Source organism: Equus quagga, chromosome 13, assembly GCF_021613505.1.
Source record: "Equus quagga isolate Etosha38 chromosome 13, UCLA_HA_Equagga_1.0, whole genome shotgun sequence".
NCBI lineage: Eukaryota > Metazoa > Chordata > Mammalia > Perissodactyla > Equidae > Equus > Equus quagga.
The window spans coordinates 80688631-80700585 of record NC_060279.1 but is presented as its reverse complement, the minus strand read 5'-3'; the positions used below and the strand labels follow the sequence as shown (position 1 = coordinate 80700585).

The window sequence follows — 11955 nt, the reverse complement described above, 5'->3', positions numbered from 1 at the left end:
GTCACACAGGGCCAGGAACTAGTGTCCAATCTCTTTTTATTACAGGAAGGAGACAGTGAAAATGCTGGGTGGGCATCCACTGGTCTCCTGGGGTGGCATGGAGTGGTCAGTCCCTCCGCAAGTTCTTCAGCCGCTCCTCCAGGTCTGCATCAGCATCGACTAGGGCTGATGCTGCGGCCTCTGCTTTCTTCCCACTGGCAGCCACACTAAGTGAGCCTCCAGTGGAAGGGAGGTCTGCAGAGAGTAGGGATTAGGAGAAGAGCCCCCATGGAGAGTAATGCTAGGAGAGGGAGGATCAGGGGCTATGGCTGGGCTGTGAATGGGACAGGGACCAAGGCTTTGAGTACTCACTTGACAGCTCATCTGTCAGGCTCAGTCCTAGCTCATCTAGGACCTGGGACACGACAGCATCACTAGGGAAGAGAAAAGAGGAACTCTATTAGGGCAAGGGACATGGGAAGGTCAGGTATCCATCCACACACTCCCACCTAGTGTCCTCGAACCTCTCCTCTTCATCTTCCTCATCACCCATAGCATCATCAATGGCATCGTTCATCATCTCCTCCTTCATGTCCATGATCTCTGCCTGCCGTTCAAACTCCATCATGATCTTCTGGATCTGGGGCAGCTTCAGCTGGAAGTGGGGGGAGGGTGAGTCATCCCTGAATCAGAGGGGGGACAGGGAGGGGAAATTGGGAGAGGCACACCTGTCTGTTCATGGTGCCCATGGCCTTGGTGACGCCCTTCATGGCTTGTGCCATTGAGTTGTTAGACTTGAGTGTCTGGATCTTGAGAGAGACAGCCTGGATGTTGGCCCGCATCAGTACAAATTTGCGCACGTAGCGCCGTGTGCGCACCAGGTCTTTTGCCATGATGCGCACAGCATCCTGAGTGGACAAAAAGGTGGCAGAGAGTGGGCCATGTGAATATGCTTGCTCCCATCCCACCATTCAAGTTGAAGCTTCTGGAGACTTTTCGTGTGGCTAAACTCAAGTGGTCACTGCTTCCTCCCTCCCAACCTCACCCTCCAATCCTCTTGTGGAGTGGTCATCACTCCACAAGCTCCTGTGTAAGGTTCTCCTCACCTCTCAAATGCTGGAAGGCAGGGCTCACTCTTTGGGGGTCCTTTTCCCCCCATGTCTAAAGTCACTCCCTCAACTTCACACCCTCATTCAAGCTTTTTATCTGAAATCACATAAAAACCTATCCAAAACTCAGCTTTTGACTTCCTCCCCAAACCTCTTGCCTTGCCCATCCCAGGAAGTGGGACCTCCTCAGCCCAGCTGCTAGGGCCAAGGCTCTGTCACCCATCAGAGGGTGACATCTGCTCCCTACTAGTTCACGCTGTCTCCATCTCTTCTCTCACTGGGCTCCAAGTCAAACTGTATTCCAGGCCAAGTCTCTTCCAGTAAACCCTTCGACTTAGCTCCCACTGCGGTCCATGATTCTGAGTGCTCTGGCCTACATCCACTTCTCTGAGGTCACCTATCACTCCTTCACTTAACATATGCCACTCCATCTGCTTGATAACATTTGCTGCTTGGATCTTCAGAGGCTCTCTTCATTACTCAAGGTTTACTTCTGACAGCACCTCCTTGGAGACAGCCTCTTTGGAGCCACCAACTAAGGAAATCCTCCTTACCCTTCACTCCATTTTCCCTGAAGCATCTGTCTGTTGGTGTCCTGTCTGTCATGCTTGCTGCAGTCACAGCAGTGCCTCAGTGCCTGACCAAGCCACAGCACCTAGCCCTGTGCCCCAACCCAGCTCACCATCTGGCCCTGCTTGGCCATCTTCTTGATGTCCGCAATGATTTTCTTCTCCTGGGTCTCTAGCTTCTGTCGCTCACGGTCCAGCTCTCGCATGGCGCGGTTCAGGGCCCGCTGGTTCTGCCGCAGCAGCTCTTCTGGCGTCTTCCGGCGCCCAAACAACAGGTCCATGGAGGCAGAAGCCTGCTAGCGGGCTCGCGATAAATGCGAAGCCTAGATGTGGGGCAGCGGGGGATCCAGAAAGAGGGGAAGAGGCAGAGGCAGGGTCACTGTGTGTGTGGCACAGGCAGAAGGCCTGCAGAATGGGAAAGGGCAAGCAGGGAGAGGAGGCGTGAATGGAAAGCCAAAAGATTGCAGCCTGGAACATCAGGGTAGCCCCAAGTGAAGACTTAAAAGTTACTGACAATGTACCCACTCCAGCCCCTCCTCCATCACAGTACCCCCATGGAGGTTCAAGGCTTCAGCCTCCCTCTCCAGACGTGGGGGGTGAGGCCTTGTAGTCTCTGACCGACTGAGACTAGAGGTGTATGCGCGTGGGTGCAGTGGGGCATTTGGGACCCTCAGCGCCAAGGAAAGGGCAGTTGTAGGGGTACTTGAGAAGGGAGGGCAGGATAATTGGAGGCCCTGAGTGCCAAGAACAGGGCCGATATAGTGGCTCTGAAGCTAACAGCGTATGGATGGCATTAGGACTGGGGGGGAACCTGGGTGCAGAAGATACAGGTGGGGGGTGTTGGGGCACCCTGTACACTAAAGACGCGATGATGGACTTTGGGGCGCCCTGTAGACCCAAGACAGGGTCTGGGGTCGTCGGGGACCCCTGTACACCGAGGACCGGATGATGGGCGTTTCGGGCGCCTTGTCCACTCAGAATCTGGGGGCGTCGGGGCTCCTGTGCACCGAGGGCAAAGCGGCGTCAGGGTCCCTGATGATGAGGCCAGAGTCCCAGGGAAGGGCGAGGCACTGGAAGCTCCAGCGAAGCCCTCGTTCGCCACCGCCCACTCTCCCAACCGGGACCCACAGCCGGGCAAGGGCCACTCACCGGAGCCGTGACGGGGGCCTGCTTCCGCTTCCGGGTCACGCTACTCTCGCTCTGACAGCGTGCCGCCCACCAACCACAGCCCCTCAGTTCTGTCGCCTCTACCGTCGCCGCCGTTTCCGGATTAAACGACCTGACGTCACAGGCCCCGTCGGCACCGGGAATGCTGGGAGGCGACAAGAGCGCGCGTGCGCACGCGCTCTGGCACGGGGAGACGCCCAGGCGCATGCGCAGTAGCTTCTGTTTCTCGGGTGCAGCGAGGATCTTCTACAGGTTCGACTGCCGCCTAAGGGAGTGGAGCCACACCCGGAGCCCCGGCGGGGTTGCTGTAACTTCGGGTGTCTTCCGTCTAGTCCCCTCAGAAGTGTTGCATTCCACCACATCACCCACTAGAGGGCCCTGCTCGTCCGAAGGACCCTGACATCTCCCTGATGTTTCTGGACCTCAGGCACCTGGTAGCAACCAGTAGCACCCACCAGGGTTCTCCTCCGCGGGCCCACCCATGGCAGAAGGGAGCAGAGCTGGAGACGGCGCGGACTTTCCCCTATGTTGGCTTACCGGCCTGGAAGCCAGCGGTTATGGGATCCTGCCCCTCCCTCATCCCAGACTGGGATTCATCCCACTCAACCCAAGGCTTGGAGCTTGGTCCCCCCATTAGCCGGAGGGCTGCCCCAGCCACTGGGCAGCCTGCTAAGGGGTGCCCAATGCCACCTGTGACCACACCTCCCACCACTCTTGCCACAGGAGCCCTGGTGGACATCACCTGTCCCTCCCACCCAACAGAAGGAAGAGGCAGAGGCTATGCAGTAACATTCCCCTTTAATAGCCTGGTGGAACCTCCAGTGGTGGGGGGGAGTTGTGCCAGGGCCCCGGCCATCCAGTCCCCTTGGCCACCCACCCCAGAGCCCAGAGTGGGGGGCTGGACAGCACCCAGCAGGGGGCTAGACAAGCCAATTCATTTCCCATCGCTGAGTGGGTCGGGGGAGGCTGTGCCGACCTTAATCACATGGTGGTTAAAAAAAAAAATAGGAGCGGGTGGCAGGGAGGGGAGGCAAGGCCAGGGCATGGGATTTCCCCACCGGCCGCCCCATGCCCCCCACCTGTGGCCCCCAATAAATATTTGCAGGGGATGCCGGGGCTGGTGGCCCTGGCAGGGGTGGGTGCGTGTGCCAACCCTATTTCAGGCAGCGCTCGAAGTAGGTAGAGCCGATATAGCCACCCCGCATGGAGCGCTGCACGTTCTGCTCAAACAGCCGCCGGTTGTTCTGCAGGACCTCGGCGGCCTCCTTGTTCAGTGGGTCTTCAGGGTTGGGCTCCTGTGGCCGGTATGGGTGGAGGTCAACAAGCCCAAGGAGCAGAGGGCCAACCTCCCCCTACCCACCCACCCACCCCTACTCACCAAGAAGAGATACTGCAGGCCATAAATTATGGAGTTTATCGTAAGGACTGGCTTCCAGTCCTCTCTGTGGGCAGAAAGTATAAGGGTCAGGGGATTGGTGAATGGGAGGCTGTCACAGGCCCTGTGGGGACTGGACAGGTTAGACCCAGCGCACGGGACAATGCAGATGTGAAAGACTAGGTGGAGGGCACAGAGCAGGACAGGTCAGGGACAAAGCCAAGATCAAGCCATGAGAAAGAAAACATGGAGATGAAAAGACAGAGGGACCAGACCACAAAGGAGAGAGAAGGGGGGATGGAGACCGTTGCAGTGCAAGGCCATGAGAAGGGCCTGGCACGCAGGGCTAGGGATAGCAGTGGAGGGCCAGCGCCCTCACCTGAGGATGTTGAGGCAGACGTTGCCCTCGAGGTCAATGTTGGGGTGATAGACCATCGTCTCACACTTCACCTTGGGGGGGTCATGCGGGTAACCCTGGCCCACCTGGCTCCAGGAAAAGAGAGGGGAGGTGGATAGGTACCCTGGCAGTTGCCTCCTCAGCCCAGGGGGCCACCCCTGCCCACCTGGGACTCACCTTAAAACTGAACACAAACTTCCCGCTTTTGTAGAAGCCCTGTTGGGGAAGAAGAGAGGAAGGTGTTAGGGCTGCATCCTGCAGGGCCCGACAGGTGAACCAGGTCTCCCTACTTGAGGTGAGGCCTTTCTCAGGTCTATGCCTGGGAGTCCAGCTGAGTGTGCCCTCACCTCATCAGGACAGATAACCAGCTTGAAGTTGAGGAGGTCGTCCGGATCTGAGAAGCTGATGTCACACGTTTTGGGCAGGTTCAGCTCGTTTATGTCTGCATTTGCACAACAGAGAAGGGGAACAAAGAAAAGAACGGGAGATGGAGGAAGCTAAGTCCAAGTGTCAGCAGAGCCCCCATGGCCTCTTCCAGGACTCCCAGGGCTCTGTCCTGGGCTGTGCCCCACATCCCCAACCCTCTCCCTGCTTTTTCCACTCCCTAATCTCCAGGCAGGCTCTTCTGGATCCCCAACACACCCCAACCATGCATCTTCAATTGTGGCTCTGCTCTAGCTCCCGGCCCAGGGTAATCAACAATCCTTTTGAATGCACAGCACCAAGTCCCAGCACCCAACAGCTGGGTCCCCTCAACCCAGCTCCTAAATGCCCCCACTCCCATGTGGCCCCCAAGAGTCTCTGACTACCCTAAACCCCAGGATCCCCAGCCATGACCTCGACTTTATAGTGGACACTGCTGGTCCCCATTTGTCCACCCAAACTCAAGGACCCTGCCCCCCGTACCATAAGTCATCCCCTCACCAATCCCAGGCCCCCGTTGTCCCTCCTCTTCTCTCTCTGCTTGTTGTCCCAAATACAGGTTCCCATCTGATCTCAGACCTGTGAGTCCCCAGTCTCCCTACGCTATACCACTGTCTGACTCTAAGATTCCCAACACCTCCAGCACAATAGGCTAAATCCAACCCCACTCCTGTTTCCAATTCCTGGAACGCATTATCCTCTCTCCTCCACCTGTCACCCCAAACTCCAAATTGCCAAGTGACCCCCCAAGACCCACGATTCCTAGGCCCCAGAATCTACTCCACTCCATCTGACTCCACCCAGTGACCCCAACATAATACACTAAATCCTCTCCCACTACTATCCCCAATCCCAATATCATCTCTGCCTGTCACCTAGTTACTATCTGACTCCCAGACTCTGGAGAGTCCCAGGCCCCCCACCCCCGCCCTCCACCGCCTGACCCTCAAATTCCCGGTCCCTAATACCAGATGCCTAGTTTTCCAAATATCCTAAATGCCCCATCCTCGGTCCCCCGTCTCTGAGCCCCTGGTGACTACATTACCCTGCCTCTCATTTCCCCATCCCCCCCAACCCCTAGGCTCTGACCGCCGACCCCCCACATCCGCGGCCTCCCCGTCTCTGACATCTCTGATCCCCGGTGACCGCATTATCCCACTCATGACTCCCACATCACCCCACCCCAGGCCCTGACCATTAGCTCCTACCTCCATCCCCTAACCCCTTACCCTTCTGGATTCGCAGCTGCGCCGCCGACGCCTTCTTGCTGCTGCCCTTGGTGCCGCCCGCCGACTCCTCCTCCTTCTTCTGCTGCTTCAGCGAGAACAGCTTGATCATCCTGCCGCCGCCGCCGCTGCCGCCGCTGCGGGGCCCGGGACCCCGGCCACCCGGCCCCCCGCCGCCGCCCCCGCCGCCCGCGCTGCCTCTGCCACTCGGACTCGCCGCCGCGGCCTCCTCCGCTGCTGCCGCCGCCCGCCCGGCCTGCCGCGCCGCTCCGCGCCCACCGCGCGGCCCGCGTCGGCTCCCGTAGTCCGGCTCTGGCCTGGCCCGGCGCCTCGGGCTCCCTCGGCGGCGCTCGGGCCGACTCGGCTGTTCTCGGACCCGCTCGGCCCCGCCTCCACAGGCCGCTCCCTCCTCCCCCTCGCCCGCTCAGGTCGCCTCAGGCCCAGCTGAGGCTACGGACGCGGGCTCCTGGGGCCGCGCCGCTTGCTTGTTCACTCGCTCCCTCTGCAAGGAGGGTGCAGCTCGAGGTGGAAAGAGGAGGCGGCGGCCGTGTACTGGAGGAGGCTCGGTTTCCGCGGCAGCAGCGGCTGCAGCGCCGGGTTCTGCAACGGCCTCGAGCGCCCCACCGCTTCGGATATTTCCGCCGCCTGCCCGCTTCGGCTCTTCCCGCCTGGCCTGCGTTCTGCGCCTGCGCAGCCACCGGTGCCTCCGCTCCGCGTTGCTGAGCGATGGGGCTCGGGGTTCGGGTTCTTTCGGCTGGGCTCGAGTATTTCCGATCATATAGGCCGTCCCACGGTCACTTCCGGGGAATCTCGCGGGTCCGGGAAGGGGGCGGTGCTGTCCCCATCTTTAAGTGAGGCAGACGCGAGCCGCTCCGTGCGCGGTCCGGCCGCTCAACTTGCGCTTGTACTGATCGAGGCGGGTTTCGGTCAAATGAGGTCCTTGCCCCCCCCCCCCCCGCCGGAGGTGACAGAGGCAGGGTCATCACGGCAGGCTAGATCCTGGGCGACGCCAGGGGCGTTGTCTAGAGGGTGTGGGGTCGAGCACCCTCGGTGTCCCATCGCAAACCCAAAGAACCCGCTCGCGGAGACTCTGGTTGAGGTAAACAACAACTAAACTTGTATTGTGCCAGAGAGTGGTAAGCACCAAGGAGGTGTACACGGGTGGATATTTGGGGGACGGGACTTGGGACTGGGCCTCTCGGCGTGGGTCCTGAGTTCCAGCGGAGGCGCGCCACCATCTTCCGCCGTCTGCACTGGCAGGTGTGAGCGGGCCCAGCCTTCTCTCCAATCACAGCTCTGCGTGCTTCGAAGGGCGGGAGGAAGCGGTGCCGGGAGGTCCTGCGACTTCCGGCTGTCACCACGGAAACCGTCAGGCGGGTGAGCGGCGCCGAGAGGGCTGGCCAGGGCGGGAGGCCGGGCCGGTGGGGGCTGCCGGGGCTCTGCCGCTCAGCCCTTGCGCAGCCGAGTGCTGTCGCCTCCCGGAGCTCTGGGAGAAGTGGGCCCGCGGGCGGTCCGCCTGGGCCTGCGCCCGGGGCATGCTCGTGGGCTCCTCTCAGCCGTCGTCCCGGCCCGCGCCCGCGGTCCTCGCCTCGGCGGAGTGGTCCTGACGCCCTCAGGCCCAGCGCCTCTTCGGACCCGTCCCGGCGTCCACCCGGCTCCCACCCTCACCTCAGGGAGTCGCCTCCGCCTCTCCGTTCCTTGGTCTGGCGTCCATGCGGCCCAGTCTTCTCGGAGGCCCTGCCCCATGCGTGCCCGGTACCCTTGGCGCCCTTGGGCTCCGTGGGCTGATCCCAGCCGTGTCTCTGCAACCGCTCCCCCTTTCTGCCTTTCCGTTCTCAACGCCACCATCCCAGACGCCCCGTTCAGCCCTCTGATGGTCCCAGCCTCATACTCCCAGGATCCTTTCTTGCCTCCCTCCAGAGCTGAGTGCTGGAGAGGTGCCGGGGTGAGGATGGGGGCTCAGAAGTATCAAACAGCTCAGGTTTGGGGCTGACATGATTGCAGCTATCCCGGTGTTCTCAGGCTTCAGACATGGCTGGTCCTGGGACTCGGAGGGCCCCTCCAGACTCAGTCTCCCTCTTCCGCTATCCCTTTCTCTCTGTTCTTCTCAGCCACTCTACTCTTGGTGATTATTTTCACACAGGTATCAACTTGAGGGTTGATGACCATCCTGCTGTTTCCAGCCAAAGTCTCAGGGGTGCTTCATATTGGCCAGCCTGGTCCACGTGTCCATGCTAAGGCCAGTTGTTGAGGCCCATCAGCTGGGGGCCTATCTGGGGTTATGGTGTTGGTTCCCTGGACAGGTGATGCTGGAATAGTCAAAGCTGGACTTGTTGGTCTCTGACCTCGTGGCTTCCCCACCATCCAGTGGGGAAGACTTGACCATGCAACAAAATGCTGGGAAAAGGGGGTCATGCGGACTGGACCAGGGAGGAGGGATGTCTGAACTGAGGCAGGGGGCTGGAAAGTGGTGTAGTTGTGTCTTCCTTGTTACCCTCATGGCCACCCAAGTGGCAGAGGGGCACAGGTGGTTTGTGTAGCAAGGGTGCCTGTAGCTCCTGGTGCCTCTTGAGAGGCAGCACAGGGCTTGGCATGTGCAAAGGCCCTGAGAGAACGTGGGGCCAGTGTCTTGGAGGGACTGGGTAGAACATAGTGGGCAAGGAAGTGAGAGTGGAAGTGCACTGGGGGTGTTAGCATAGCCTTTGGGAGCTGACACTGGGAAGATAGGGTCCATTTTGGGAAGGAAGGGGCAAGAGCAGGCTGGGAAGGGAGGCTGAGTGCTGTGGACCTTTAGGCTGGAGATTGGTGGCTGGGATCAGAGCAGTGCTTGGGGGTGGAAAGAAGTGGACAGATTTACAAGGTTGGGGTTGGGGTGAGAATAACTGGATGGATGTGGCATGGGGAGGCTGGGCTTGGGAGCAAACAACAATGGCCTCAGGTACAGACGATCCATGGACAGGCTGGCTTGGCACTGTTGTAGCTTCACCAGATGACCAGTGCCTTGGGGGTTCCTCTCCTGGGTTCCTCCTGTGGCTCTGGCCAGGTGGGGCCAAATAGTTATTCTGTCCAAGCCCTCAGTCTTGCTGATGGTATGGAAGCACTTGCATTCTCAACCTGCAGCCACACGGCCAGGTTGCAGGGGTCTCCCCAGCAAACTGCAGAAATGGCCTTTTGTGGAGGGTTCTCACTTTGCTTTTCATGTTTCTTCTCAGTGGGCTGGTTTGGCAGACTTCTCATGGCTTTGGGCGTGGGACCTTGGCGTGATTTATCCTAGTCTTTCATGTTTGTCATAATTTTTCCTGTGCAGAATTTCACATTTTTATGTAGTCATATCTGCACAGATTTCCTTTCATGTTCTTCACAACACCAAAATAATCAAAACATGAAAGAGAGCTTTCTTGTTCTCTTTGTTTCTGATTATAAAAGTCACACAGGGGCCGGCCCTGTGGCCCAGTGGTTAAGTTTGTGCACGCCACTGTGGCAACCCAGGGTTTTGCCGGTTTCGATCCTGGGCGCGGACATGGCACCGCTCGTCAGGCCACACGCCAGAACTAGAAGGACTCACAACTAAAATATACAACTATGTACCGAGGGGCTTTGGGGAGAAAAAGGAAAAAATAAAAAATCTTAAAAAAAAAAAAAAAGATTTTACTTTTCCTTTTTCTCCCCAAAGCCCCCCGGTACATAGTTGTATATTCTTTGTTGTGGGTCCTTCTAGTTGTGGCATGTGGGACGCTGCCTCAGTGTGGCTTGATGAGCAGTGCCATGTCCGCGCCCAGGATTCGAACCAACGAAACATTGGGCCGCCTGCAGCGGAGCACGCGAACTTAACTGCTCGGCCACGGGGCCAGCCCCGGAAAAGTAAAATCTTAAAAGTCACACAGGCTTGTAAAAAAATCTGTTACATGATTTATAAAGCTTTGGCAACATTGCTCCAACCTGAGACCACTAGCTACCTCAGTGTTTGCCTGCCTTCCCTGATCTGACTCTCCCAGCCTTTGCCTAGGGCCCCAGTGACCACCTTCCTCTCTGCTCTGATTCTGCAGATCCCACACCAGAGTCCTGTTGGAGAGGACGGCGAGTGTTGTTCCAGGACCCAGGAGACACTCCTTTCCTGACTATGCCACACAGGAGTGCCCCTGCATGGGGAGCTGCTGACTTTGCCAGTATGGATGCCAGAGTGGCCCTGGTCTTGGCTGGGGCTAGGCATCTGGGGAGATGGAGAGGGGGGGAGGATGAGGGAAGGGGAGAAAGGGGGCAGGAGCAGGGAGCACACCTTTTCTAGCATGGCCATTGAAAATGTCTGGCCCAGGCTGGTTTGTCTTCTTTCCCTGATACCAGGGCCCCAGTCTTGTGAGGGTCATGGTGACTCAAAGCAGTGAAGTCCAGCTGTACCTGTCTAAGAAGCTTGGACACACAGGCCTCGAAAGGCTGGTCCTGGAATCCCCCCGGCCAAGGCCAGGCTGACACCCACCCAGAGTAGGGTTTAGGTCCCAAGCCAGACCCTGCTGCATGAAGTCCCCTTTGGTGCTAACTTTTACTCCTTGTTTCAAGCACCCAGTGCACACACTCGTGTAGTGGGGGTTATGTCAAGAGCCTGGGCAACGGGATGGAAGGGGAAGATAGGGCAAAAGAGGCAATGGCATGGGAAAAGGCTAGAGGGTTCCAGAAATGCCAGCCAAGTCTGCAGAACGTTGAACCCACACTAGCAGTGTCTGTCCACTTTCATGTAAGCTGCTGCCAGCCATGTTTCTTGACTTGCTGCTAAACACACTCCTGATGGTGACCTTCCAGTGTGGGGAAGCCCTTGGGGGCTGTGCATGGGGTCAGGGTGGGAGGAGACTGTGGCCCATGGTACCGGGATGATCACTAGAGGCTTGGAGAACTGGCCTGGGGCCTGCAGCCCACTTCAATTCCCAGACTGGCTGGGGTCCCCCCCAAAGGGGCCCCCATCCTCAACACTTGCTGGTGGTGAACATACTGGAACCAGAGAAAGGTCCTGAAAGAATCTGGATTTACAGATAAAACCTATGGCTTCCTAGCTTTAAAAGCTTACAAATGCTCATCCCCAGGCTGTCTTTGGCCTTCTGGGCACATTTTCTACCTCTGCATCTGATGATCGTCTGGCTGGGGAGAACTGGGCCGGTTCAGGTACTCACCTGGCAGCTGGCTTGGCCTGTGGATGTATGGGTTAAAGGCACGATGGGCAAACAGTATAGGAGCCTTGGTACATGGGGGCACCCTACAGCCGTGGGCAGGTGCTGTTAGAAGCCACCTGGCAGGGGACCATGAAACCACACTGTTGTAGAAGTCGTGGTGGATGGGTGAGGTGGGCAGAGAGGAACTCGCGCAAGTGGGGAGGCACTGAGTGGGTAGAGACCCAGACCCAGGTTCCATCTACTGTTTATTGAGCACCTACTAGGGGTCAGGCCCTGGGCGGGTCTGCTCGTACCGAAGCGATCGCAGGCCTCACAACAACCCTGTGAGGTATGTGTTCTGCCCGCTCCCACACACAGGACCGAGGTGGAGCAGAGAGGGGGTCTAGTGAACACTAGCTACTCCGCATTGTGGACGTGCTGGTGCTGGATGAGCTTGGTGCTTTGGTGGAAGCGGCGGCCACAGTCCTGGCAGGCGAAGGGCTTCTCGCGCCGGTGGGTGCGCAGGTGCTGCGTGAGCGTGGGCCGCTGGCGGAAGGCCTTGCCGCACTCGG

General features: G+C 58.6%; 3 protein-coding genes and 1 long non-coding RNA gene across 13 annotated transcripts in view; 1 reads left to right on the top strand and 3 right to left on the bottom strand.

Annotated features, from left to right (window-relative positions):
* Positions 1 to 19: 19 nt before the first annotated feature.
* On the bottom strand, positions 20 to 2963 carry CHMP2A (charged multivesicular body protein 2A). Of its 2 annotated transcripts, none has more exons than XM_046681093.1 (6): positions 2807 to 2963; positions 1771 to 1980; positions 708 to 887; positions 504 to 634; positions 352 to 413; positions 20 to 234 (listed from the first exon to the last, which is right to left on the bottom strand). In XM_046681093.1, exons 2-6 carry the CDS (start codon positions 1936 to 1938, stop codon positions 107 to 109), a joined length of 669 nt encoding a protein of 222 aa, XP_046537049.1. In that variant the 5' UTR covers positions 1939 to 1980; positions 2807 to 2963; the 3' UTR covers positions 20 to 106. The 2 variants fall into 2 exon arrangements, with proteins under 2 accessions (XP_046537049.1, XP_046537050.1); XM_046681094.1 differs by having other exon boundaries at positions 1771 to 2062; positions 2807 to 2944.
* Positions 2964 to 3603: 640 nt separating this feature from the next.
* Positions 3604 to 6487, bottom strand: UBE2M (ubiquitin conjugating enzyme E2 M). The gene is made up of 6 exons (XM_046681095.1): positions 6249 to 6487; positions 4944 to 5038; positions 4774 to 4812; positions 4579 to 4682; positions 4203 to 4266; positions 3604 to 4119 (listed from the first exon to the last, which is right to left on the bottom strand). The coding sequence occupies exons 1-6, from the start codon at positions 6355 to 6357 to the stop codon at positions 3979 to 3981; spliced, it is 552 nt and encodes a 183-aa protein (XP_046537051.1). The 5' UTR covers positions 6358 to 6487; the 3' UTR covers positions 3604 to 3978.
* A 173-nt stretch (positions 6488 to 6660) lies between these two features.
* Positions 6661 to 11955, top strand: part of LOC124249771 (uncharacterized) — a 10402-nt gene continuing 5107 nt past the window's right edge. The window contains exons 1-2 of the long non-coding RNA XR_006891465.1: positions 6661 to 8000; positions 10292 to 10411. This is a non-coding gene — a long non-coding RNA (uncharacterized LOC124249771). The remainder of the gene's footprint in view (positions 8001 to 10291; positions 10412 to 11955) is intronic.
* Positions 11632 to 11955, bottom strand: part of MZF1 (myeloid zinc finger 1) — a 9537-nt gene continuing 9213 nt past the window's right edge. For 7 of the 9 annotated variants that reach the window (XM_046681065.1, XM_046681060.1, XM_046681061.1 and 4 more), the window contains exon 6: positions 11632 to 11955. This exon is cut by the window's right edge and continues 1005 nt beyond it. In XM_046681065.1, coding sequence (XP_046537021.1) covers positions 11801 to 11955 — 155 coding nt within the window. In that variant the 3' untranslated portion in view covers positions 11632 to 11800. The other 2 variants (XM_046681059.1, XM_046681066.1) reach the window with 1 other exon arrangement.

What these genes read in the sequence shown, in the direction of transcription:
- CHMP2A (XM_046681093.1), bottom strand. Translation starts at nt 1,938, where the DNA reads ATGGACCTGTTGTTTGGGCGCCGGAAGACGCCAGAAGAGCTGCTGCGG. An exon ending in TGGCCAAGCAGGGCCAGATG is followed by an intron (nt 888 to 1,770) that starts GTGAGCTGGGTT and finishes TTGTCCACTCAG; the next exon opens with GATGCTGTGCGCATCATGGC. An exon ending in GAGGAAGATGAAGAGGAGAG is followed by an intron (nt 414 to 503) that starts GTTCGAGGACAC and finishes TCTCTTCCCTAG; the next exon opens with TGATGCTGTCGTGTCCCAGG.
- UBE2M (XM_046681095.1), bottom strand. Translation starts at nt 6,357, where the DNA reads ATGATCAAGCTGTTCTCGCTGAAGCAGCAGAAGAAGGAGGAGGAGTCG. An exon ending in GCAGCTGCGAATCCAGAAGG is followed by an intron (nt 5,039 to 6,248) that starts GTAAGGGGTTAG and finishes GTGCAAATGCAG; the next exon opens with ACATAAACGAGCTGAACCTG. An exon ending in TGGTTATCTGTCCTGATGAG is followed by an intron (nt 4,813 to 4,943) that starts GTGAGGGCACAC and finishes CTTCCCCAACAG; the next exon opens with GGCTTCTACAAAAGCGGGAA.